The sequence below is a fragment of the Hyperoodon ampullatus genome (assembly GCF_949752795.1).
Source record: "Hyperoodon ampullatus genome assembly, chromosome: 7".
NCBI classification, from domain to species: domain Eukaryota; kingdom Metazoa; phylum Chordata; class Mammalia; order Artiodactyla; family Ziphiidae; genus Hyperoodon; species Hyperoodon ampullatus.
Window position 1 is genome coordinate 59,944,377 of NC_136920.1, and position 27,533 is coordinate 59,971,909.

A 27,533-nucleotide genomic window follows, 5' to 3' on the forward strand; every position below is an offset into this window, starting at 1 on the left:
ATATCTGATGAGGTTGGCCAGTGGTAGGTGTTCCTGAATGAATGAATGAATGAGGAAGTTAGTGGTGGAACCAGTACTTGAACCCCCATCTCCTGCCTCCAGGTGTGGAGCTTTCTCTCCTCTGTCCAACAGGAGCTTTGCTGAGACAGTTCCCTACCTGTCCCATTGCCTAAAATGCCCCTATTCCATTGGGTTAACGCTTCCTCCTCAGGAGTCAGGAGTCTGTCTGCCCTCAGGGACATGGCAGAGGTGAAGCAGGCCCTCCCCTATGCCTATAGTCTGTGGACAGTGAAGCCATGTGGGGCGTGCTGTGGCCTGGGTGCCACAACTCCTAGTAGAATTCCATGCTCATGCATCAGCTCCCACAGTGTCCGAGCTAAATAGAGCCCCCAAGAGGTGGACTCTGTGATGAGGCTTTGAGTCCAAAGACCATCAGCAAAAGCCCCCTGAGCCTCCTGTGTACCCAACTCCATGCTGAGGATGCACCCTAGGACATGATACAATCCCCGTAAGGGAGGCCAGAGAATCCAGTTCTGCCAGGAGGCCCTGTGGCCCTTCCATACTTGAGGAGGGCATGGGCGTGTCTCCTTGCCCTGAGGGTCTGGGTTCTGTCTACCTGCCCCTCATACCCAGATCCCATCCTAGCTCACAAGCATTGAAAATGCCTCAAAATTCCTTATCCTCACATTTCTCTCTCTGGGCTCCTCTATCAGCTTTCTCTCTCTCTCTCTGTCTCCATTTCCATGTCTTTTTCCCCCCTGTCTTTGTTCCTCTGTGTGTGTGTTTTCCCTATGCCTCTCTGATCTTTTGTATTTCCATCTTGGTCTCCATGGGGCTTTGATCCCTCTCTCCTCTCCTTCATGTGTTTCTCTACCCCTTCCTGTCTCTGTCTGTTTCTCTCTCTCAGTCTCTCCCTCTGTGTGTGAGTCTTTCTTTTCCTCTCTCCCAGCCAGAGTCTCTCTCTACCCCTCCCTCCCTCTCTCCCTCTCTGTCTGGGCCTCTCTGTTCCTCCTCCCTCCTCCCTCCCCCTTCTGCATTATCAGACCTGCTCCAACCTCCTCCCAGAGTAAGCCTAGCGGCAGAGGCAGTGGCAGCCGGAGAAGCAGGAGGAGCCAGGGCAGCAGGGCTGGATTGGGGTGTTGGGTCCAGGCTGAGTCGGGGACAGGCTGCTGCTCTTGGTCCCCGTGCCTGCTGGGCCAGGCGCCCTGCCTGGAACCCCGGGCAGGGTGGACAGGGCGAGGTGCCACTTTAGTCTGGCTCGGGAGGCAGATGATGAGGAGCGATGGGGCAGGCATGCGGCCACTCCATCCTCTGCAGGAGCCAGCAGTGCCCGGCAGCGCGACCGGCTGAGCCGTGAGTACTATTGAGGGGCTGGGGTCCGGGTGAGTGGCTGCAGGAGGTGCCACAGACAGGGTCCTGGGAGTCCCTCCAAGGAGCTGGGGTTGGTGTAGAGCTGGGCCACGTGGGAGGATCGATCCTGCTCCAGGGCACCCTGTTGCTGGACTGTAGCATAGAGGGAGGGTCTCTGTGCAGGGCGGGGGTGCCTGACATCAACCTAGGGCGTGTTGGGGCTGGGGTCCCATAGAAGGGGATGGTGGCTATGGGAGGGCTTGATAATGAACGTGAACCATCCCTTCAGGGGCTGGGGGTGGGGGAGGTCTGTGTGGGTGGGTGGCGGTGTGTGTGTGTGTGTGTGTGTGTGTGTGTGTGTGTGTGTTTCCAAGGAGCCCTGGAGTCTGATAGACTAATTCAGGACTCTGGAGAAGGATGATGTCCCAGACCAGGGCGTGCACGCCCGCGCGTGTGTGTGTGTGTGTAGGGAGAGAGAACATGAATTATGAATAAGAGTGGCCCTGGAGCAGGAGAGGGTCTGGGGCAACTGCTCTCCATGGAATGAGGATTGGGATTCAGAGCTGCCAATTTAGGCAACTTTGTCCCCAAAGCCCCTATCCCAGAGAGAGTCATGGGGCTGGTTGGGATGAGGCTCCTGTGCACCAGCCTCGTGAGCACCCACATGCAGCGAGATGCATGTGCAGGTGAGTGGAGGGGGGTTCTGTGGAGATGCCCTTCCACCATCTGAGGGCTGCCGAGGTAGCAGGCAAGTGACATGTGTCTCCAAGTCAGTGGTGGTGCAGGTCTGTGCCAGGCTATGGGAGGCTGTGTGTGTGCATACATGTGGGGGGTACAAGGGACATGTGGGGTGTAGAGGGGCATGTAGAGTTCTGGGGTCCTTGGTGGTTGGATGTGCAGCAGCCTGTCAGGGTGTATGAGCATCCTGGCGTGACTCTCATCGAGTTTTTGTGAGAGTATGTGTGCAGGGGTGTGTGTGTGTGTTTGAATTTGTATATTGGCATGCATGTTAATGTGTGCTGTGTCTGCAAAATAGAGTGACTCAATATTGAGCATGTTGTTTGATTCCATGTGTATTCATGTTGGTGTGTGTTAGTGTGTGAATATTAATACTACCGTGTGTGTGTGTGTGTGTGTATGGGAGTGTCTGTATTAGCATGTGTTCCAGTGTGGGTGTGTGATCATGGTGCTAGTGTGCATGAGTGTGTATGTTGGTGCTTGTGTGGCTGGTGTGTGTGTGTGTGTGTGTCTATAGTATGTGTTCATCTGAGTGTGTGTGAGTGGCTGTTTCCTTCCCCTGGTGGTCGAGGACACAGCTGGGACACTGGCCCACAGAGGCCAGGCGGGGGTGGATGAATGTGTGACCACCTCCATGAGGTCAGGACAATTCATTCTACACCCTGTGGGGAGATCCAGAGAAGAAATAGGCAATAATGGCTCTGCTCTCTGGGGCCTCCTAAGCTTCCTAACATAAAATAGCTTGAAAATAATTAAGCAGTAAAGACCAAGATCAAGCTAAGAGGTGGGTGTGGGGCGTGGGCACAGTATAAGCAAAGGCCGTGGGTTGGGATGGGGTGTGTGCCTGGAACAGTGAGGAAGCTGGAGGGGTAGGCAGGAATCACGTCGTGCAGGACTTTGGACTCCAGGCCTCTTGGGCTTTATCCTGAGGGCCCTGGGGAGTCCAGAAAGGTTTTGTGCAACAGAGAGACATGATCAGATTTGGGATTTAGAAAGCTGCCTCAATGGCACTGTCAAGGTTGAATTGGAAGGGAAGGGTGGGAGCCAGGAGGCCAGTGTGGAGGCTAAACCAGTGTGGGTATGAGTGAGGTCTGGGGCCACGTGGGCCAAGGGGCAGATGAGACCAGGGCTTTCTGAAGGGAGAGGTTGGAGGGCTTGGGAAAGAGGATGGGGAAGGGGAGCATGGAAGTGGCTCAGGCTTGGGCTAGGGTGGGGGCGGTGCAGTGGCGTGACCTCCGAGGGTCCAGATGTGGGGAAGAAAAAGCTCTTGGAAGGCTCAGACATGGAAGGTAGTGAAGGGACCCTTGTAGGGTTTCTAGCCAGGGTGCAGAGGGTCGGAGACTGTAGAGCCATCTCTTCCCAGACAGGGAAACCAAAGCTGTGGCATTGTCACTCTCCTCCAGCTGCGAGGCTGGTGCTGAGCCTCAGTCCTTTTCCCCTTCAGGCCTGCACAGGACCTCTTGGTTGCCTGAGCTGGATTGCTCCGTGAGGGTTAACTGCCTTTGTGCTCCTGCACCCCCCAGCTCCCCCTGCCCACCAAACAGTTCCTGGCTCTCTTCCTGCTTCCCACTCCAGCCTCTTGTCCCTGGGGATTACTGATGGCTTGGCTGGGATCTAGCCAAATGGGGGAGGCAGAACTCCCAGCAATACCTCCCTTCAGTCTTAATGGACTGGGAGTCTCAGCCTCAGCTACACTGCTGTCACGTCCAGCCTGCACTCCTCAGGCTTCTGCTGCTTCGGCCTCTCCAATCTACCCACTCAGTGTGCTTCCATTCCTGCATCTAATCATTCATTCATTGATTCCTTTACCCAACAGAGATCCCCCAATGCCTGTTTGGTGCCCTCTGGCTTGGCCTCTGAAGACACAGAGAGGACACTGACTCAGACCTTACTCTCAGGGAGTGCCCAGTCTGATGAGGAAGGCAGCAGTGGAAACACAGTGGACAGTGCTGGGCAGAGAGAAGCTGTGGGAGTGAGGGCCTGCACCAAGCCAGGGCTGCCCAAGAAGAGACATTTGAGCTGGATCTTGAGGGATGGATAAGAATTGCCCAGGCAGGGAAGGGCAGAGGAAAAAGCCTGTAAAAGTGGGTAGATGTGAGAAAGCACAGTGTGTTCAAGGGGCAAAGAGAGTTTGGGTTGGCAGGAGTGAGAAGGGAGTTGAGAAGAGGAAGAGAGGCAGAAGGGGCCAGATTCTGTAGGGTCTCAAGTGCAAAGCTAAGGGGCTTGTAGGGGCTTGGATTTTCCTCATAAAATTAGGGAGCTAGGGAAAGGCCTCTGCATAGCAAACCTCCCCTAGGAAGCCCTCCTTGGTTCCCCGCTCCCTCTGATCCCATGACCCACCCTGAAGTCTTTCTCCCTGACAGTACAGGGTCAGGAATGCAGCCCCGATTCAGCCTTCCCCTGTGATGTCCCCTGTGTGTGAGCTCCTTACGCAGCCAGCCAAGGAGTTCCTCAAAGGCAGGAGCCACCTCCTTGTGCTTCCCCACCCCACTCACAGCACAGGGCTGGGCACCAAGGCTCAGTGCAGCCTCCAAGGGGGAGAGGACATGAAGAGCGTCTGGGCCACCTTCTAGCAGTTACTTCACTCCTCTCTACAGCTTGGCCGCAGATCTATCCAGCCCTGCTTACATACCCCCAGGGGCAGCATGCTCATCCCTTCCCTCTTGGGCAGCCCTTCCCTTGTAGGCCCAGCTACTCCAGGCTGCCTGGCCTTGTGTCATTTCTCCATCCTGGGTCACTGTCCTTCTTCCCAAGCAGGGCCAGGCTGGGGCATAGTGGTTCAGTAGTGCTATGAGAGATCAGTGGCCTTCATTCCAACTACAGATGGTAAAGCTGAGATTGAGCAGCCCCTGCGTCCTCTCCCAAAATAAAGATAAAGAAGCAGGCATGGCCAGAGTAGGGCATGAGGATAGACAATGAGGAGAACTTCCTACCAGCACAGAGGGCCTATGGAATCTCCCGGCTTCACAAGAGCGGGCTGTGGGCATGAGGGGAAGTTTCCCAGGACAGGAGGGGGAGTTGGAGGCAGAGACACTATTAGCCCCACCCCTCCTGCAGGTGAGTGATGTCATCCAGGGAGAGGGGGACTGGAGGGGCTCAGACAGGGGAGGGGCATCAGGATTCCTTCCTTCCTTCTTTCAGCCGCCATTCAATGGATTGCTGCCCAACCAAACATGGCAGCTCTTCAGGGAGGGGGACAGAGCCAGTGACCACTTGGAGGGAAGCCTGTGGTCTTTCCTACCTCTGCCAGTGTCAGACAAAGGAATTTAGGAGGAGGGGCCTTGGGGCTGGCCTTAAAAGGAAGAGTCACTTCTCCCGGCAGAACTGAGAGACAGCTCCGGGAAGAGGGAATGCCACATAAAAAGGCCTTGAGGGGCTTCCCTGGTGGCGCAGTGGTTGAGAGTCTGCCTGCCGATGCAGGGGACAAGGGTTCGTGCCCCGGTCCGGGAGGATCCCACATGCCGCGGAGCGGCTGGCCCCGTGAGCCACGCCCGCTGGGCCTGCGTGTCCGGAGCCACGCGATGGGAGAGGCCACAACAGTGAGAGGCCCGCGTACCGCAAAAAAAAAAAAAAGGCCTTGAGGTGAGCACAAACATGGTTTTGTTTATGTGAGGACTATAGGAGTTCAAAGTGGCCCAAGTGTGAAGTTCAAGGGTGGGGGAAGGACTGGGCAGAGATGGAGTAGGAGAGGAGTGAAGGAATTGAGGTTAGAGTAGAGGAAGCACTTTCTGCCACCAAGGTGTCCCCCAACAGCTTTGACATGTCGGCCTGGTGCAGATTCTTGGGCCTGCTGAGGGTCTCCTCGTTGTTTGAGAATGGGGTGTTCAGTGAACAAACAGAGACTCTGGAAATGAGGGAGAGGCAGGGGCTGAAGAAAGTGGGCCCCTTCCAGAAAGTGGCATGCAAATGAATGCAAAGTAATATGCAAATAAACCAGCTTGGGCTTGGCAGCTTTGGCTGGGTGGATGAAACGTCACCCCCTTCCATGCTGGCCTCCCACCCCCTCTGCCCCAGCCCCCAGGACAGCCAGAGCAGCCTTGTCTGCTGCTTTGAGCCCCTCAGTTTGTCAGAGCCACAAGATTGTGGCCTCCAGGACAGGGGCTACAGGCTCCCTGTCAGCAACCCCATCCTCTCGGGAAGTAGATGTATTTAGTAACAGATATTTTCAACACATTTATCTCCCACTGTTCAGCTACCCATTCCCTGGGAGGGGCCGGGTCCCCAGGGATGTGACCCACTTCTTTAAGTCCCTGAAGTCACCCTTCTCACTGCCTTCCCTGAAAAACAGGAGGCAACGGGCTTGGTGCAGCAGAAAGGATTTAAATCAGACAACTGGGAGGACTTCCCAACAGTGTAGTTGCTGAGATATGAGAACCCTGTGTCTTCTGGGCTCTCACACTTCAGATGGCTACCCTGGGTTCAGAGGAAGCTTTGAAAATAGAATAGAGAAGGTAGCAGACAGACATAGGTTCCAGTTTCAGCAACTTTACTCTGTATGGTCCTGGTCAACTTAATTAACTTCTCTGAATCCCATGTGGATAATGGAATGGGAATAATAATACTTTCCTGGCAGGATAACTGAAGGATCTGGAAGTGGAGCGCTTAGCGCCAGGCATGCAGCAGGTGCTCATAAAGGTTCGCTGCTGCGATTATGAACCACCCACACTCACCTACCCTTTTAGAAAGATTCAGTGGTGGGCTGGAGGGGGAGAGACCAGAGCTAGTGAGCCCAGAAGCTGTCATCCCGTGGGAGAGACAAAGAGGTCTGAAATGGAGCAGTGGTGGTGGGAATGGTGAGAAGTGTGGATGCTCCGTGGGAGGGGCCGAGGGGCCTCAGAGACATGTGACCACCTCCCTGGGCTGCCCTGTCTGGTCTGAGACTAATCCCCAGGGAAAACAATGGAGGAAAGGGCCTGATGAAGGCTTAGGTCTGTGGCCGCGCCCATGGCAGTCTGTGAGTCATTCTGGGAGTTGTAGTTTCTAGTGAATTTGCAGTGAGTACATTTTGTACTGCCACCTTGGATCCAAATCCACACCCTGCTGCTGAGGCTGGTGGGGCAGGCCCTGGTGAATGTTGGAATATTTGAGGCCCAAAGGTGAAGCAGCCTCCATCCCTTCCCTCAGGGATCGCTCAGCCTGCTGTGTGTTGGCGGGTGCAGGGATAAAAGGATTAAGCCATAATTATGACTTTCACACGTTCACACAGAAGTTTACAGCTTCCAGAGTACTGTTTTCACATCTATGATCTCATTTAATCCTCACCACAAACCCCAGAGACTGCTGTCTTCTGGATGAAGAGACAGGATCTGAGAGGGGAAAATAACTTGCCCAGAGGTATTCAGCTAATACCGAGAGAACAGGTCTGTCTGCCCCCCAAAGCTCCTGCCCTTTCCATGGATTATTGTCCCAGATGGCAACGGCAAGGCCTCGAAGGACAGGCAAGATATGGAAAATTAGACATCTCGGCAAAGGAGCAGCTGAGCAAAGACCTGGCTCAAACGTAAGAAGCAAGGGCTGGGCTCCTTGGGATATGAGACCAAGAGATGGACTGGCCAGCCCCAGAGACCTAACTCCAGGCTTTGTTTGGACTTCTTGCTGTGGCCCACTAGGACTTACCCAAGGGTTTTGAGCAGAGGCAGGACCTGAGTAGAGCTGGGCTTTGGGAGAATTGAGCTTACAGTCCTGGAGTGATTGGACTGGAGTAGAGATACCCAAGAGAGCCTGAGACTTCTGAACTCCATTCTTGCTGCTCCCAGAATTTTGCTCCTCTTCTTCCGGCACACTTCTTGACTTCTCCTTCTTCCTCTCCCTTCTACCTATTCCCCTCCACCACAGCCTGGGGAGTGATGACCATGTATCATAGAGCTGTGCTGTAATGCCACATATCTCCAGCAGGGGTGCTGTCACACACAGTCCATTCTAGCCGCCTTTATGTTTGAAGAGGCTGGAAAAGGAGCAGAGATGAAGGGTGGGGAGAGGGCAGTCCATTGTTCTCCACTTGCATCGTGCTGGGCGTGAGAGGGCCCTGCTGAAATGGCATAGGGAGGAAGTAGGCTGGAGAGACTGGAACCCACACGGCAGGGACAGACATGCTGGAGGGGTTGAACCTGGAAACAAGAAATTTTTTCCTCACAGTTCTGGGGCAGGCTTAGATTTGGAAATGGATTTAGATTGACATTGCAGTTGGTGTCTGGATTTCTATTGGATGATGATTTCCTTGATACTTAGATGGGGGCGAGATTGGTTGGTTTCTTTGTGTTTCTGTGTGTGTGTGTGTGTGTGAATGTGAATTTCCAGTTGTACCTGTGTGTATATGGGTCTGAGAGGGTAAGAGTGTGTGGATCAGTGTTTGTATAAAAGTGTGGACATATTCATATGTGTGAACATGTGAATGTCCATTTTTATGCCTGAGTTATTGGTAGATGGTGGCTTGTTTGTATGTGTGCCTGTGTGTACAGTGTTATGTACATTGTTCTAGTAATGCTGTATAGATGTATATGTCTGTGTATGTGGGTGAACATGTCCGAGCGGGAGAGCACAGATGAGTGGATGTGTGTGAAGGTACCTGCTCTGCTGACAGCAAGGCCATGCTCAAGGTATAGCTACTCAACACTTTCTCTCCTGGGTAACACCTGCCTAAAGGGAGAGGCAAGATGTGTGTGGACTTAGCCTGAAGGGGCTGTCATGTGCGGGGCTGGGCTTCCCCCCGGGGACTCTGGCCCGCTTCTAGTCAGTGAGGACCCTGGAAGGAACAGATTGTTTCTGTGTCCAGGCTCAGATGGGGCCAGCCAGGATCCTGGGCCATCAGACTGAGATTCTGGACATGGCTGAGAGGTGTCTAGCTTCCATTCTCCCTGGGAACTCTTAATGGCTGCACCTCTTCCCCACTAGAGAGTTTCAGGGACTCTCAGTCCAGTCTTCTCGTTATATAGATGCAAATATTGAAGTCCCAGAGTGGAGTTAGTGATTAGCTCAAGGTTTCACAGCAGGATCCAGGGAGGGATGGCAAGGCTTGGAGCAGAGAGAGGGGGTATGTCTGGCCTGGAAGGCCTCCCTCCCTCCAGCCTCTGGAGCAGGCAGGGAGCTCAGAGTAGAGGTTCAAGTCTGTGACATGAGGCCACCTCCTGTACCTGGGCATTTCCAATCCTCCCAGGCCTCAGATGCTGCCTTTGAAGTTTCTACCAGAGCCTCTGCTTGCTGTGATACTCCTTCCAGGAACTTGTGAAGTCTGTCATTCGTGGAACGTGGAGACTCGATGCAGGAGAGTCCAGCAGTGGGGTGGAACCAGGGAGGGGCCTCATCTGGAAGCCTCAATATCCTTATCTTTGTATCAGATGTCTTTGTAGGTTTCTGTTGTTCTAATATTCAAGGCTTTCCCTAAAATCTCTCCTTGGTCTCCTAGTACTGAGACTTTGCTGGGATTTGGGGGAGTCCTGGAGGCCCAGCTTGGCTCAATGTGAGGGGGCCAGGGTAGCCCCATAGGGAAGGGGCTGCCCTGGGAAAGAAGGATGAGCTTCCTGTCCATGGGGTAGGGAGGTGAGAGCAGGGGCTGGGCAGCCTGGTTAGGGACGTGGGAAATGAGACTCCTGCCCTAGCAGGGAAGTTGGTGGCAAACTCTCTGAAGTTTGTTAATCTGCAGCTGCCATGGAGGGACCAGAGGACATGCCTCTGCCATTCTGTAAGAGGAGGTTTGAGCCCCAGAGTGCTCCCCCTGGCGGCCTGGGCTGGGGGAAGGTGTGAGGTTAGACTGTCCACCTGGAGGCAGGGAGATCCCCTTCCTAGGGGGAACTGGAGAGAAATTTGTCTTCCCGGAGATTTGGGATTGGAAGCAAGGGGCTGGATGTGAGGACACTCCGGTGGAGGTAGGAGTGCGATGGGTAGGACTGGCCAACTCTGCGGTGGTTTTGCTGGTTCAGCACTGGTGGGGAGGGAGCAGACAGGCAGACAGACACACAGCTTCCTTTGTGCTGAGTCGTTGGGGGTCTAGGGTGGGAGGCCCCTGTCTGGGGGCTCAGACAATGGCTCTGGGTGGAGCAGGGATAGAGGCTTCCTGGGGCTGGGGGCTGGGCGGGAATTAGGGTAGCAGAGGAGAGGAGCAGACAGCCCAGTATTGCATCCTTCCAAAACCAGAGAATTCCAAGTTATCTTTTCTTTTTTTATTAATTTATTTGTGTATTTATTTTTGGCTGCATTGGGTCTTTTTTGCGGTGTGCAGGCTTCTCATTGCGGTGGCTTCTCTTGCTGCAGAGCACAGGCTCTAGGTGCGTGGGCTTCAGTAGTTGCAGCACGCGGGCTCAGTAGTTGTGGCACATGGGCTTAGTTGCTCCGCGGCATGTGGGATCTCCAGGGCTTGAACCTGTGTCCCCTGCATTGGCAGGCTGATTCTTAACCACTGTGCCACCAGGGAAGTCCCCAAGTTACCTTAAAACTTCAAGTGGAGTGGAGTTTAGGGGCTAGATGGAGAGAACAGTATTTACAGAGTGCCCTTTATGCAGTTGTCCCTCGGTATCCTGGTCCCTCTGTGGACACCAAGCTCCGAGAATGCTCAAGTCCCTTATTTAAAATGGCATAGTATTTGCATATAACCTCCATGTACTTTAAATCATCTCTAGATTACTTATAATAACTAATGTAATGTAAATGATCTGTAAGTAGTTGTAAATACAATGTAAATGCTATGTAAATGGCAAATTCAACTTTTGCTTTGTGGAACTTTCTGGAATTTTTTTTTTTCAAATATTTCTGATCCATGGTTGGTTGAATCCATGGATGCAGAACCTGCAGATTGGAGGGCCAACTGTATGTTCAAATCACCTCCTTCAGTCCCCTCAACTAGCCTTCAAGGAGCTAGCCCTATTTTGTAGAGGGGAAACAGATGACACACTCAAATGGTTTAAATGAAGGCAGTTTGATGCAGCAACACTTACAGAGGTGGGGTAGGATTAAGGGAACCAACAGGGCGTGTGGAGGCACTTAGGACTAGCATCTGAGAGGCCCAAGGAGCAAGGAGAGTGCTCCAGATCCAAGCCGGGTCCCGGATGAGGGCTGCCCTACAGAGGCTGTCAAAGGAGGTGGGGTGGGAGAGGGTGTAAATACCCTGAGCCTTCTCACTTCTCTCTCTGGTCTCCTGCCCTCACTGGCAGAACTGGATTGGAGGCTAGAGGGCAAGGGAGCTTGATGAAGCAGCGTTAGAAGTCATCCTCTGGGGCACAGAGAATGGCAGAAAAGGGTGGAGATCTGGAGGGACAAATGGATGATAGGAAACTGAAGCCCAGAGAGGGTGCTGACTTGCCCAAGGTCACACAGCCAGTAGGTCTCAGAGCTGGAGCCAGAAGTCAAGCCCTGCCTCTGAATGCCCACTTTGTCATGTCCAGTGAGGCCTGGTGGGTGTACCCAGTCATCTGCGGTTGGGTTGGAACTACTTCCTGCCATGACTGCCCTGCTCCCTGTCTGGGCAGCACTGGGGCTGCTACACAATGTCACTCAGGCCATGGTCAACTTCGGATTTAGGAAGCTCCAAGTGAAGGGTGAGTTGGAGGGGCCAGTGAGGAGGCTGGTGTGGAGACCCAAGTGAGAGGCAAGAAGGCTGCATCAGGGGTGGCAGAGGACATGTGAGTTGCATCGACAGGTCAGGGGAGGAGTGACAGCGCCCACCCCCCAGCTCACCTGCCTCAGCTATGGCCCTAGTTCCCCAGTCTCTGCCCACCTATGCAGGGATGTGTGACAGCTCTAGATCCCCCTCCAGGGGCATCCCTCCCTGCCTCATCCTCCCTGGGGCTTCCACACTCCAGAGCACACATCCATGGCACCCATAAGCCACCCCCTCAGACCGTGGTCCCCAAGAGCAAAGCTGTATCACTGCTGCCTCATCTCTTAATAACACTTATGACCTGTCTACTGCCAAGTCTATTTAAAGTCCTCCCTTTTGAGACCTTCATGCTGGAGTTTGATCTCAGTCCTTCTTGCTGTTCAGGGCTTGGGCCTCGGGCCTCCCTGGGGGATGAATAAGGGAGGTGGCCCCTCCTGGTGCTGGGGCAGTTAGGGGCCTTGGCCAGCCAGTTCATCCCAGTGCCCAGTGGGGACCCACTTTCAGCCTCTGCTGAACCTCAGGCTGCTGACTCAGTATCAGTGGTAATTAGTATCTCCAGTGCAACTTGCCACCCCACTAAGTGCTTGACAGTCGTTAGGTGCTATTGTGAATGGCTGCATGCCGGCTCTAGCACCCCTGGCCCAGGCTTCTTCTCAGGGACCAACTGCCCTGGCCACAAAAACACAGCTCCAGGCATGGGAGAAACAAACCCAAACAAAGAGAAAAACAGACACAGAAGCCAACATACAAAGAAGCGGACCACAGCCCACAGACATGGAGAGTCCCACAACACAAATATCAATACACACTGAGAAACAGACACAGGATAAGTCTAAAGATCGACCTAGACACAGAAGAAACAGAATGAACCCCAGTACCCTTGTGTATAACCCAGGCATACAGACCGCAGACATGCAACACAGATGTGGATTCAGCACATGCATGGTGCACAACCACAGAAACACTCATGCTCAGCATAAACACAGAATACCCATCAGGTAGCCAGATCGAGCTACCTTGGATTCCCCACCTCTTACCTCTGGACTGTTGCATATGCTGTTCCTCTGGCCTGGAACACCCTTCCTCGACGCCCCCTCCCTTCACCAGCTAACTCCTATCATTCAACAGGTCTTGGTGGTCCTTCCATACTCCCCAACCTCAGAGCTCTCCTGTGCCACATAGCATCACTGCTATGTTTTGCAACCAGTCTTTACAAGTTTGGGGATGAAGGCTTTTGGCCTGTGCCCCGTGAGATGGTGACTGAGTTCTGAGTGGGCGATTAGGGCCGAGAAACTAGGCAGAGACAAACTTTGGGGGGAGTGAGTCAGGAATAGCAGCGAGGAGCCCTGGCTACTCAGGGCCTGAGCAGGCATTTAACTCACTGGCTGGCACAGCTGGATGCCCTCTGCCTCAGTTTTTCAGACTCTGATTTCTTTTGCGTTTCTTCCAGGCTTGTTACCTGACCCAGTTCCCTCCTTCCCGAAGGTGGCTCTGCCTCTTGCCACCTCTCTGAGTTCACACACACACGCTCACTTGCCATCTTTGCTTGGGTGTGCTCCCCTCTACTTCTAAGCCGAGTGAAAACCTCATTATTGGAGGCCTGGGGTCAGAGGCACGACTTCCGTGCATGGCTTCCTAACCCATGCCGCTTAGTGTGGGAAAGGGAGGTGGTAGAGGCGAGTGATTATGCGCCCAAGCCTTGGGGACTGCCTCCTGGTTCAGCTCTCAGCTCCTCCACTTCTTAGCAGCAGGACCTGTGCTGAGTTCTACCACCTTTGTCTCCTCGTCTGTAAAAGGGGGATGATAATAGAGCCCACCTCATTAGGGCTGCTTCGAGGATTAACTGAGACAAAGCTTGTGATGCACGTGGTGCGCGGTTCAGCTCCCTCCCTGGGCCGCGTGAGAGCAGGAGGAGAGCTAATGAGATCAAGTCAAGTGCACCCAGGAGGTGCCTATTTAGTCCTTGCTAATTGGAACTGAATGAAACCAACATCTACAGTGTGAGCACCTACTATGTGCCCTCTGTAGCTGGTTCTCTGGACCTCCCCGCCTCAGTTTCTGCATGGCTGCCGATTTTGCACAGCTGTTATGCGATGGGGACCCAGAAGGTGGGGGTGTGACTGCTTTTTAAAATTTTTTTTACATTCATTTTATTGAGGTATAATTTACATACAATAAAATCACCAATTTAAAGTATATGATTCAATGAGTTTTGGTAAATCTCTACAGTCATATAACCACCATTTCAATCAAGGAAAGCATATTTTTATCATCCCCCGAGACTTCCCTTGTGCCCTTTGCAGTCATTCCCCATTGGAGGTGACTTCTTCTAGGGCTGTGAGAGGTGCTGGGGTTTCCTTGAGCTGACAACCTGGGCGCAGAGAGGGGACTGCCTCTGTATGCTGGGAGACACCAAGGAACGGCTTGCCCTTTCTGAGCCTTGGTTCCCGTGGACTGGTAGAGGCCAAGAGGCAAGAGGCCAGGGAAAGGAAGGGATGCTCAGGCCATAGTATCCTGAGGGTAGGCTCTGGGTCTGAGGGCTGGGTCAGCTGGGAGTGGTGGCCTCAGAAATCTACAGAGTAGGTGACAGATTAGGGAGTTGGTATTCCCCCAAACCTGCCCCTGCATGGATCAGGTGTGCCCTGTGGCCCAGGTGGAAATGGCCATATATTGGTCCAGACTAGAGCAGGGGCTTGTCCACCATGATTCCACTTGTGTCCTTATCTCCACCAGGGGCCATAAACTCCCCTGGGGACTAGCAATTCCCCTAAAAGAAGGGGAGCTCTTTGTTCCCCAGTCCTAGACCCAAATATTAAAGCAATTATGTAACTAGCAATAAATTACTTAAAGTAATGACTCACTCAGCTTAATTAGGGCACGAGCAGGGAGGGATTAAGGTATTTTTAGAGCACCCACCTCACTCCCTCCTGTGGAAGGAGACCTCTGTGCAAGGTAGGGGTGGAGAAAGGGCTGGGAGCTCATGGAAGGACCCCAGGTGTCTGCAAGGGGATGAAAGCTGGTCCTCTGCCCTGCTGAGCTCCCAACAAAGAGAGGGCAAGTCAGAGCTGCAGCAGGAGGGATTCAGGTAAGACTCAAGGAACACTTTCCAGTGGTGCTGATTGGAGAACTGGGACAGGTAAACTAGATTATGAACTCTTTGTGGGCAGGGACTATGTCTGTGACCCCTTCTCCACCTAGGAACAGAATAAGAATGAGACTTGGGGTCAGTCAAGCCTCAGTTTGAATCCCACCTTTACTGGATACTAGCTGTGTGGCCTTGGGCAGTTCCTTTATCACCCTAAGCTTCCATTTCCTTCACTGTAAAATGGGCATAATAATATCCACCTTTGTGGGGCTTCCCTGGTGGTGCAGTGGTTGAGAGTCCGCCTGCCGATGCAGGAGACACGGGTTTGTGCCCCGGTCCAGGAAGATCCCACATGCTGCGGAGTGGCTGGGCCCGTGAGCCATGGCCGCTGAGCCTGTGCGTCCGGAGCCTGTGTTCCGCAATGGGATAGGCCACAACAGTGAGAGGCCCGCTTACCGCAAAAAAAAAAAAAAAAAAAATCCACCTTTGTATATATTGTAAGGATCGAATGGGTTAATGTGACATGTAAAGCAAACCACAGTACTGACTTTACAGAACCAAAATCTCCAAAAGGGCGGGAATTAGGTCTGTTTTGTTTACTATTGTATCTCAAGCTCCATTCGCAGGGCCACGCATAGTAGGTGTTCAATAAATGCTTGTTGAGTGAATGCATGTTAGTTTCATTTCCATTCTCCAGCTCCATATGGGTTCCTTGTTTCAAGGTTTTGTGAATAAAGGAACTAGGTGAGAGGAGGGCAGGGGTACCTCACAGGTGGCATCTGGCCTTTCTCTCCCAGGCTGAGAGGAACAGGTGACTTCCAACAGAAAGAACCAGACTTCCAGGGAAAGGCCTGGGAGGGTTCAGGACCACGGACAGCCCCAGCCTCTGTCTTCCGGTTGCCAGGAGGGTTGCTGGGATGAAAGGGTCCACCGTGTGTGCCCTACACAACCCTGGCTGGGAGGAGGAGCCAGCAGTCCAGTCTGACTGGGGAGACCAGAACCTTCGCTCACCATCACTGGGAGTTCAGAGGAGGGGGTATGAGTGCTCTGTGGGGCATCCTGAAAGGCTTCCCGGAGGAGGGGATGGAACTGGCTGGAAGGATTTAGGCAGAGAGAACATCCAGGCATTTGCAAAATGCAGTAATAATTCCGACCTTGTACATTTGCTGGGAGGATTAAATGAGTTACTTCTTAGGAATGCCTGCTTGGAGAGGGCACAACATATGGGTTTACTTCCTCCACCCCTTCTCAACCCCTGTGACATGAGGAGGGATGTCCCCCTGCTCTACTGAGGACAGCAGGGCCTGGACACTGCTCACAAGCCCTGCGGTGGGGACTTCCTATTCCAGCCTTCACTGACCCCCACCTCTGAGGTTGGACTGAGATGGACAAACAGTAGGTGCACAGGACAGACTGGGGAAAGGTCTGGGCTCCTCCTTCCTACCAGGGCATTGGGAGGCTGAGGGAAGGACACAGCTGGATGGGGCCATTAAAGTTTAATCCCTGACCCTCCCCCAGGCCCACAACCCCAAGTCTCCTGCCCCAAGTGGCCTCTCTGATCAGTTCTGACCAGCTCTCCTCATACCTCACTGGCTTCCCAGGGCCTGGGTGATGAATTACTGATGACAGCATCGCAGCATCACTATGACGACCAGGCATGTTCTTAGCCTCCAGTCAGAATGCAGCGGCAGAGGCCAGAGACCTCTGACTCTGGGCCTTTGTACTGGTGTGTGTGACAGGGGCCAAAGGGGAGTGAGAGATGGGGCAGGACCAGGCATGGGGGCTCCACCTGGAGTGGACTAGAATTCATTCAGATTGTTAGGTCCAAGGGGACCTTGAGGACAGTTGTATCTCTCTGTCCTTCCTTTCTTATCTCTTTCTTTTCATTCCTCCCTCCCTTCCTCCTTCCTTCCTTCCATGTCCCTAAGCCCCTTCCCTGTTGGAGGCCCTGAGCTACCCACCACCTTCACCCCCTGGGAATGAGGCCCAGCCTGACCCTCACCCTTGGGAGCTCAGAGTGAAATGGGGACACTTCCTGGTCTAGGCTCCAGAGAAGGTGTGTCAGCCACTGGTGGCTCTGTTGCGGGGCCGGGGGGGTCTGGCTTAGCTCTGCCAGGGGCTGTGCAAAAGGCTTTGCAGAGGGGGTGATACTTCTTCTAGCCCTATTGAGCGAGGAGGGGATTTTCCAGTGGAGAGACAGAGGTCCAGGGAATTCCCTGGCTGTCCAGTCTTTAGGGCGCAGTGCTTTCACTGCTGGGACCTGGGTTCAATCCCTGGTTGGGGAACTAAGATTCTGCAAGCCAAAAAAAAAAAAAGAGAGAGAGAGACAGAAGTCTGGAGGTGAACAGGTGAACCACAAGGCATGACTCCAGAGGTGAAACCTAAAGAGGGACGAGAGATTGATAAAAGTCCAGGACAGCCTAAGTGTGGGGTCTGCAGTGGGGAGCACAGGAGGAGTGGAGCCTGGGGAAGGACTGGAAAGGAGTGGACGCAGTGAGGAGTTTGCAGTTTGTCCCACAGGGTAAGAGGAGCCCCTGAAGAATTTTATTGTTGTTGCTTGTTTAATTTTAGGGATGGGAAAACTGAGGCTCAGAGAGGGAAAGTGACTTGATTAAGCTCGATGAGGTCCTTAGAGATAGACTGAGACTATGGGCTCTGCCAGGGTCCAGCTAGACCCCAGCTAGGACCTCTTGCCCCAGACTTGCTGGCCAGAATTTTTCCAGGTAACCACTACCTCCGGTGGGTGGGGAGGGCCCATGGGTGACTTTCCCCTCCGTTTTAATGAAATTTGCATAGGCAAGGGCTGTGCTTATGGCCCTTCCTGCCTTGGAAGGATTGGGTGTGGGTGGGAAGTTAGTGGGGGAGGGCATCCAGGGAAGAACCTGGGGAAGTCAGGGGCTTGGCTAAGGTCAGCAAGAGATTGGGGTCAGAAATTGAATCAAACTTGGGTCTTTGGGCTGCCAGCCCCGACACAGTGCCACTTCCCCTTACTCCACACCCTCAGGGATCCTTGACTGAGTTGGGCACTGGTACAAGAGGTGAGGGCATCTCTGAGCTCCTCACATTCTCCCCAGGGCTCTCCCTGGCCCTCGCGTCTGATATTGGGCCTGCTGAGGCTGGAACTTATCTGGGCAGAGAGAGACATTTGACCCCATTGTTCTGATGAAGAAATTGAGGCCCCAAGATAATCACTCAGTAACGGGTCAGCACTAGACTGGGCCTGGCTGCCTGGCCCTTGGCTCGTCTACACTTCCCCTACCTGAAGCTGTCCCTTGCTTCTCTCCTTCCCACTGTGCAGCATTGCTGGGCCTGACAGCTTTGTTGGATGGCCCCATGGCTCAGTCTCCCTCCCATTCCTTTCCGGATGCTGGGCCGTTAGCCTCCTAATCACCAGTCCTACCTGGTGGCCACCAAGCCATCCATCTCTCCTACACAGCCTCACCCAGCACAGGTGGGTTTTTTGGGGTGCAGCAGTTCTCCTTCTCTGTGACTGAGCTGAAAGTGTGGCTGCAGACCCTACTCTAGGGGAGTCAAGGGTTAGGGAGCAGTCTACACCCCCTTGCTAGAGTGCCAGAAATCCCCCCGGACCTTCCAAGGCAACCCACACATGCATACATGTGTATGCATGCACATACACGCTCACAGTAACAGTATTAAAAGCTTTCATGTATCAAAAAATACTGTATGCGAAGCATTGTGCCAGAGTTCTGCATGTATAATCTCATTCATCATGTTAGTTGAGTACTATTGGTAACCCCACTGTACAGATAAGGAAATTGAGGCTCAGAGAGGTTAAGTAACTTGCACAGGTCACATATCCAGAAGATGGAGGAACTGGGATTTGAACCCGGGTCGCATGGCTCACTTTTGTATTTGCAACTCCTCTCTTCTACTGACTTAGCACATGCACACACCAGCCTCCATGTCGGCCCCTGCACTGCCCATCTACCTAAACCAGGTTCCTGAGGAATAGGGAGAGTGCTGGGCTGAGGAAGGGATGAGGGGAGTCATTGCTTATTGTCCAAAGGGGGCCCCCAGACTCTCACCCTGACGGTGACACTGATCAGCCTCGGAGGCTGCATGGAGGAGGCAGCCTCCAGGCAGTAGGAGGAGGTTGAGAGGCAGTCGATCGTTCATCCCTGCAGCGCTGCCTTCCAGGAACTTAGGCCCAGGGGAGTGTGGCACCGTGGGTCAATCATCCGGGCTGTGGCCCAGGTTCAGCGTGCGGGGTGTGTGTACGTGGAGTGAGGCTGGCGTGGGTCCCCTGCCTGCCCCTCCCCCTGCTTTCCCTTTCCCCTCCCTCTCACCTTCAGCCTGCCGACCCTACGCCTTCCCCTTGCTCTCCCCACTGCCCCCCACCGTGGGCCCTGCAGCTGAGAATGAAACTACCCGTTCTCAGACACCTGTGCGTACCTATTGCTGTGGGGTTACCCTGCCCCAGAGGCTGATCCTGGGGTGGGTGTTGTGAGGTCGGGGGAGGGCAGGCAGGGAGGCCAGGGGTCAGGACCTGCAGGAGGTGGAGGAGAGCCTTCAGAGACCTCAATGGACAATTTAATGAGATAATGAATGTAGAGTGCTGCTTCTTTTTTTTTTTTAAAGGAGAAAAGCTGTGGTTTTCTTTTTTTTTTTTTTTTTTGAAGATGTTGGGGGTAGCAGTTTATTAATTAATTTATTTATTTTTGCTGTGTTGGGTCTTCGTTTCTGTGCAAGGGCTTTCTCTAGTTGTGGCAAGCGGGGGCCACTCTTCATCGCGGTGCGCGGGCCTCTCACTATCGCGGCCTCTCTTGTTGCGGAGCACAGGCTCCAGACACGCAGGCTCAGTAGTTGTGGCTCACGGACTTAGTTGCTCCGCGGCATGTGGGATTTTCCCGGACCAGGGCTCGAACACGTGTCCCCTGCATTAGCAGGTGTAGAGTGCTTCTTACCACCAGGGCATGCAGTAGGCGCTTAGTCTTTGCTGGTTCCTCCCTCAGGAGTCTGGAGAGAGTGAGGCTGATGGGGGCAGATGGGGCGCCTCTGAGGGCACACGAGCTCCCAGAATAGCTGCCAGGCGCCACTGACAGTGTTAACAATCACAGGAAAAATTAGCTCTGAGAGAGAGAGATTGGTACCTGACAGGTGGCAGAATCTAGCCAAGCACTGTCATCTTTCTGACGTGGGGAGGGGGACAGCTGGTGCTGGGAGGAGTGGGGGCCAGAGCAGGGCTTGGGACCCTCCCCACATTCCTACTGGGAAGTACCTCTGAACAGGCCTAGATAGCGCCCCCTTCCTGGAGCAGCTGTTTCCACCCTGGCAGACAGGCTTCCGCCAGGCCCTCCAACTTTCACTGACCCCAAGAGACCTGCGTTCAAGTCCTGGTTCAGGCACCTGCTGGCTGGTAGTGGTTAGGGCAGTCGCTTTCCTGTCTTCTCATCTGTAACAGGTTACAGTGAGGATTAAATGAGATGTTCCCTGTCCAGTTCCAGCCATTTCCCTGCCCCTTCTGAGTTCCCCAGAGCCTGTCTTCCCTAGTTGCAGCCCTGAGAGGGAGAGCTGTGGGCCATCCCTCCACTGGATGCTGTCCGCTGCATCCTTGGGTCCGCACTGCCCTGACACAGGGCCTGTTGTTGAGGAAGAAGGAAGTAAAGGGGGTTCCATATTAGGCTCTGTCATCTTCTCAGTCACTCTAGTAGGGGGACGAGTGTGCCTCCTCTGTACTGACGGTGCCTCCGCAGGTAACGAAGGCCTAGTCTGACTTGGATGGGGGTGGGGAGTGGGCTCTGGACTGGGATTCCCAAGGCCTGACTTTCTGCTGTTCCAGATACTGTTTCACTGCACGAGCTTGCACAAGACCTGTACCTGGGGAATAAGAGACACATGGAACCTTTCTGACAGCCTCTTTTCTGAGCGTCTGTTCCTAGATGACTCTGTGTTCTGGGGGAGAGGCAGTGTGGTGGGCTGGTGGTACAAGGCTGGTGACGCCCAGGCCGCAGATGGGCAGACCCAGGAGGAGGGGCTCAGGACTGGGGCCAGCCCAGGACTCTGTGCTCTTGGTGCCCTTGCCCTCATACTGCCCCTGCCGCTGTCTGCTCTGCCTTCCAGTCCACGTTGTGTTACCCCGCCTGCCCCTCCATTTCTGGTCCTCTCTTGCTTTATTATCTGTCTCTATTGCCTCCTGCCTCAGGCTTATCTCCTCCTGTCACACTTCCATCCATCTCTGTCATTCCCCTGCGGCTTCCTCCCTCTCCCTCCCCAGGAGTTGGGCTTGTCTGAGAGTCAGTCCCTCTCTGCCACTTGTTTGTCTCAGTGGTCTCTGAGTCTCAGCTCTTGTCTTCTTCCACCTTCCTGAACCTCCCTCTCTCTGATGGTGTCTCTGCCTTTCGCTGTCTCTGAACCCCCTTAGTCTATCTCTGTAAGTCTCTCTCTGCCCTTATCTCTGGGTCTCTGTCTCTCAGAACCTGCCTGGTCCTGCCCCCTCTGCCTCCCTTCCTCCCCTTGCCAGCCCAGCCAGGGCAGTGGGTCCCGCCTTCCAGCCAGGAGAGCGGAGTGGTCCACCTTCCCTCTCTCTTGCTGGCAGCCTCCGAAGCCCCTGACAATTGCCCTCCGCCCTGCACCACGCGGGGCCTCGTTGCTAGGCCTTGGGCTGGCAGCACCTGGCTTCCATAGCGACAGGTGCCTAGAAACAAAACGCCAAGTCTTCCGGTCCCACACGGAGTCTTTGCGGATTGAGCTCCTTTTGATCAATCAGGACAGGAAACGTGGCCGACTCTGGGCTGCCTCCAGCTTGGAGAGGCGAGAGGATGAGACCACGGTCTCTGCCTTCTGGAGCTTGGGGGGCTGCTGGGGTGGGAGGAGCTGCTGCAGTGTGGCCCTGAAGCCAAAGAGGGAGCCCCCTCCCCCCGGGCTCTTCTCAGGAGTTGGCCTGCTACTGGGAGGCATGGGTTTGCAAGGGACCGGGTTTGGATCGCTGTTCTACTCTTTCTAGCTGTGAGACTTTAGACAAATGACCTCATGTCCCAGGACCTCAGTTTTATCAACTGTAAAGTTGGGCTAATAATATCATGAGAATTAAATAAGAGAATCACCTGGGTGGCCCTGACACTCAGGTAGTCCCTGACGGCATTGCCCTCCCTGCCCCTTTAAAGTTGTCTAAGATTTAATTAGCAGAGAGGAGGGTGATGGAACCCTAGGCCTGAACAGTAGTGTGAGCAAAAGGTGGAGTGTGGAAGGCAAGTGCAGGGGCTCACAGGGGCCCTCACCTCACCGGGTATTCACAGAGACGCAGCCCACAGACCATCAGGCTCTGAGGGCTGTGGAAACCCTGGAGCTGGAGTCCTGGAGTCCCGGCACTACAGGCAGTTAGAATAATAGAATGTTAGAATCTTGGGCTCCTCCATTCTCAGGACTCCAGGCTCTCGCATTCATAGAATGTAAATAGCACAGACTCTTCTAACAATGGGATTTATAATAGAGGCTCTGATTTTCTTAGATCACAAAGCTCTGGGAGTTCTTGGAACCTGGAAGCCACAGACTGGGGCTCCCTCTCTGACAGTGTCTGAGCTGGCAGGGAGTTTTCAGAGCATGGAGCCTCGGGTCCCTGTTGCTTAGAATTTCTTGTGCCTTGGCATTCCTCATGGGCTCAGCTCTGAGCAGTCCTGGTGTGTGTGTGTTTGTGTGTATGTGTGTGTGTGTGTGTTTGTGTGTGTGCGCATGGGGGACTGGGGTCAGTGACCAACTGCAGCCTGAGGCACCTCTGGAGCAGGGCCAGCCCAGGAATAGCTGGCGAAGGAAAGCTGGGCAGCTTGTGGGCTGCAGCCGTCCAGGCAGGGCTGGGTGGGACTCTGGCAGCCACCCTTGGCTGAGGACCTAATCGCCTTCATCCACCCAGCCTGCCCAACAGGGCTCAGGAGGAGGCATCTCCATGGGACACTCGAGGGCTGGGGTTAGAGCAGTCCCGCAAGGTCCTGCGGACTGGAGGGCAAGAGGCCCCGGTGAGGGGAGGAGATGGGGTGCGGGGGCGCTTGAGGGATGAGAGAAAGAGTGCGCTCAGTGAGGGGATGGGGCTCAGTGGCGTCTGCTGAAGAGTTTCTCAGCACTGCACTCTCTCTGCACTGCCCCAGACTCCTGGGGATAGTGGCTGGTGTTGCAGAAGCCTGAGCACCTTGAACCTACTTGCCTATAGTAGCCTGGGGCAGGCTGAGAGCCCAGAGCTCCTTTTCCCACCTCTGCCCAAAGCTGGGAAGGCTGGTAGAGCTGCTGGGAAAGCTGGGATCTGCTGCTCCTTTTGCTCATCTTCCTTCCCGTTTCCCATGGGAATCATGGCTCAGGATGATCAGGATTTGACAGGATGGTGCTGTGGGAGGAGTCAGCACCAGGCAGAGCCATCCCACACGGGAAGGGGTTGGCTGCAAAGAAAGTGAGCTCCCTGTCCCTGAGAGTGTGCAAGCAGAGGCTGGATTGCCAGTCAGGGTGACTTCAGAAAGGGGCTTGGATGGGGGAAGGTGGTCAGGAGGCCTCTTCTCCGGGAAAGGTGGGCTTTGTGTGGTTGGCCAAGGTGGCCGCCCCTTCTAGACATCCCTGTGTCTCGTTTAGGGGGTCACCATCTGTCCCCGATCCCCCACTCCTGCTGTGTGTGCCTGGCCCCATGCTGGATATGCTGCATACAGACACGTGGAGCTAAATCAGACCCAGTCTCTTTTGGGTCTGATGGGGGAGGCACATAGGGAAACAAATACAGTTGGTCAGGTCCTCCATAAGGAGGCAGATCAGGTTGGAAGGAGGGTTCTACCACTGATTCCTATAGTCCACAGATGTCTTCTTGAGCAATTCCTCTGGGTCAAGCCTTGTTCTAGGTGCTGGGGCCACAGCAATGAGCAAAACGGGAAAAGAGTCCAGTCCCCTGGAGCTGACAGCATAGTGGGGAGGTCGAGTGCCTGGTAAAAGTACAGAAGTGCTGGTTGGAGGATTGGTGAGCAGTGAGGGGTGTGGCCAGAAGGCAGAGTGTGGGGCATGAAAGGATGGTTTGGAGGCGGGGTTAAGGACCAAGAAGGCCAGGACCGGAACTCCAACTTTATCCTGTGGGCAGTGGGGACCCGTGTGGGTATGGGTGAGGCAGGGTCAGACTTGAGTGAAGAAAAGATTACTCCATCAGGTATGGGCATCGGGGAGAAGGAGACACAGTGGTCCCTGAAGGAGCTACTAGGGCAGGTGTGCCCACCAGTGTTCTATGTGCAGGAGCTGTGTGAGCAGGCGTATAGGGATGTGAGTCTGTGTGTAGTATGTGTGTGTGTGTGTGTATCTGTGGAAAGACAGTGAGTGTGTGTGGCCTGCAGCAGCCTTGTGTGACAGAAGGCTCTTGGGGTTTGCAGAGGGTAAGGAGCAGATACTAAGGTGTGCCAAGGCCTGAGTCCCCTGGACCTCAGCCCCGATGTGAGCTGGCAGGTCCTGCACTAGAATCCTCTAGGCTCCCTTCCCCCGCTAGGGTTGTGCAGCTGGCCATCTGCTGCAAAGATAAATGTGTGCAAATAACATGGAAATGGATGAGACCCGTGGTTGACCTACCCCTCTCCCCTCATCCCTTGAGCCTGCGCTCACTCAGCCTGTGCTCTTTCCCGGTTAGAGCTGCTGTGGGGGCTCTGGGAGCAGGCCCTGCCCACCCAGAGCCCAAATCCACATTGTCCCCAACACCTGCCTGCGGCCAGATCCTTTCTCTGTAAGGGCCACTGCCATATCTGGAGCCAATGCCAGCGGACACACAGAGCTGACCGGGGCTAGTGGCCATGAGCAGCACCTCTGTTAGTTGTGAATTTGAGTACATGCAGACTCACACATCTGCATCTATGTGCCATACTTGGACTCTTGTGCACACACACAATTGTATACACATACTTACATGTGTGCATACATACTCACACCTGTGCACACATACCTGTCTGCACACACACACATATGCACATTCCTGTAGATACACACACATCTGTGTACACACACACAAGCTCAGCTGTACAATGAAAGCATCACACATCCTTACAAAGATACAAACTTACAAAACTGTACTCCGCCTTCACCCACATCATGCTCACAGACCTGCATGCAGGACCTTACACACATGCACACACCACGGCTAACTAAGGGTAGCTCACAACTGTGCCCTCTCCGGGGCTGAACACTGCGGATGGGCTCTAGCTGGACACAGAACCTGCAGAGATGTCAACTTCCTCCTGGGCCCTTCTTGGACTGTCACCGGGCAGGGCCCCTCGGATGGTGGAACCCTCTTTTAGTCCATGGGCTCCACTTCAAGTCATGGAGAGACTGAGCCCCACACACTCCCTCCTGAGGAGCCCCATGTTGGGATCTGGCCCTCGCTCACAGTCCTTGGGCCTGGCATGCCCGGGCAGGCCTGCCTGCCCCAGAGAGCTGCCTTCTGCCCCGCTAGGCCTACCTGGATCCTGCCTTCCTCCACCCGAGCCGCTTGAGTCCTCAAAGAGAACCAGGCCAACCTTCACAGGGCCAGAGCCTTGCATGGGGTCACCCAGCATGTCAGGGCGGGGCTCAGGTTTGAACCTGGGCTTCTGGGAGTCTGACCATGGCTAGCAGCAAGAGGATAGATGCATGTCAGGCACATAGACAGGCTCCTGGAAGCGGGACACATGGCCATGGAGGATGGGAGCAGATTTGGGGTCTTCGGAGGGCCTGCTGGTGTCACGCTCTTATATGCAGAGATGATGAGCGTGAAAGTCTGCTCATCAGTCCTGGGTGAGGAAGTGCTTTGTAAGCGCAGCGGTCCAGAGAGGGGTCATTGTTAGGAACGAGGAAGGGCTGGTTCTTGGACAGGGCCTGAGGTTGAATGGCCCAGTACCCAGGTGGACAGGCTGTCAGCTGAGTCACCTTTTCCTAAAATACGAGTCTGAGGTAGCTGGGCCACTGGACAGCTTAATGTGGCCTGTAAGGTGGGGAGATGAAAAGAGGTGGCTGTGGAGCTGAGCCAGGTACCCCTGAAGCTGGGCTTCCTCGTGGCAAAGGCGAGCCGAGGGTTCAGGGGCTGGGAGTGTAGGACCCTGACTGCATTCTTGGGGACAAAAGGAGAGGTGGGAAAATTAGTTTTTCTCACGTGCCTTTCCTCAAGAGGCAGAGAATGAATATAAAGCACAGATTGGAGCCAGATGGCCTGGGTTTGAATTTTGGCTCTACTACTTATTAGTTGTGTGACTGTGTGCAAGTTACTTAATCTCTCTGTGCCTCAGTTTTCCTTATCTGTAAAATGTGGCTAATAATGGGTCCTACCTTATAGTGTTGGTGAGAAGATGAACTGTGAGTCACAGAGTAAGTGCTCAGCAAATGTTAAAGCCCAAGAGATGCTGGCCGTGCCAGGCCAGGGTTGGCCCTTGACTGTGAGGTCTGAGATGGCCTCTCCTGAAGAACAAACACCTCTGGCGAGTAGCTGTAACAGATGCCTCCTGGATGCCTTTGTCCCACCCGCACTATCCAGAGCCCAAGACTGAGCTGATGACAGATGCTCAGGATTTACCAAGAGATTTGTGCACTGGCCTCAGACTCAGTCCTTATAATAGCCCTTACATTGGTCACTCCCTTTACCGAGCAAGAAACTGAGGCCAAAAAAAGAGAAGGGAGGCCCTTTTCTGGGCCAGAACCTTTACATATGTTAGCCCATGTAATGTTTTCTACAGCGTTAGTAAGTAGGACAAATTGCCCTCAATTTGAAGATGCAGTAAAATAAGATGCAGTAAAATTGCCCCCAGACATGACTCTTAGGAAAGATGCAAGAAGGGGGACCCAGAGGACTGAGGTAGCATCCAGGGAAGGCCTCCTGGAGGAGGTGGGCCTCCGACTGGTCCCTGAAAGGTAAGCAGGCTGATAGGATCTAGAGGACATTAGGGTTGGGGTGGCTGGGTAAAAGCCTGAAGGTGAGAATGAGTCAGTCACGCATCTGAGTAGAGCAGGAAGTATAAATTTAAGGATCGGTGGCAAGAGGGTCAAAGCTGAAAAAACAAGTTGGGGCTAAGTCATAGAGGTTCTGCCATGTCAGGCTGAGGGTTGGGACTTTACTGTGCTGATGGTAGGGAGTCGCTGAAGGTGTGTGAGCAGGGGAAGAGGCATTGTTCAGAGTTGGCCCTCAGAAAGAGAGGTGGGAGAACTCTTGGCATGGAGGGCTTCCCCCTGAGCTGTGGCACAGCTAGGACTCTGCCCAGCCTGTGTGCCAGGTGCCTGGACTGTGTCCAGGACTGGGCTCAATGACTCAACCTTGAGGAAATCACTCCCCAGGGAGAAAGGGCCCAGATGAATCAGCCCAGTGAGGTGGGGAGCTGGGAAGCTGGAGGGTCACTGAGTCACCCTCCAAGAGGTGTGGCGGGTGAGGGTTAAGGGGAGAATTGCAGAGAGAGGGGACCGCAGTACATGGGAAGGATTCAGGTCAGACCACAGCGAGGGCTGTCAGGGGACTCTGGCTGCCTTCGCACCATTGTGGGGTTGATTCTCCTGGCAGTCTTGTGAAAGAGATGGGAAGACTAAAGCCCAGAGACCAACTGGGGAGGGGATCTGACCAAGGTCATGCAGTAAGTAGCTAGCCGGCAATGGTCAGGAGACACCCAAGAGCACCCTCCAGTCCAGACACGTCCCACCGCCCCAGCCGACCTCATGCCAGGCGGAGGCTAGGAACCGGTTGGGTCCAGGCAGGGAGCTGGCCCAGGTGACCCCTTTCCCCTCCGACACCCGCCCCTCCCTCGCAGATGGCAAATCGGGCCGGGCTGAGCCGCCGCGCTGGGCCAGCAGGGG

General features: G+C 54.2%; 1 protein-coding gene across 1 annotated transcript in view; it reads left to right on the plus strand.

The window, feature by feature from the left end:
• Positions 1-1,282: 1,282 nt before the first annotated feature.
• PDE2A (phosphodiesterase 2A) overlaps positions 1,283-27,533 on the plus strand; it is a gene marked incomplete at its 5' end in the record, with an annotated part of 88,819 nt that continues 62,568 nt past the window's right edge. Inside the window, one exon of the mRNA XM_079707799.1 lies at positions 1,283-1,353. Within this exon, the coding sequence (XP_079563925.1) occupies positions 1,283-1,353 (71 nt within the window). The remainder of the gene's footprint in view (positions 1,354-27,533) is intronic.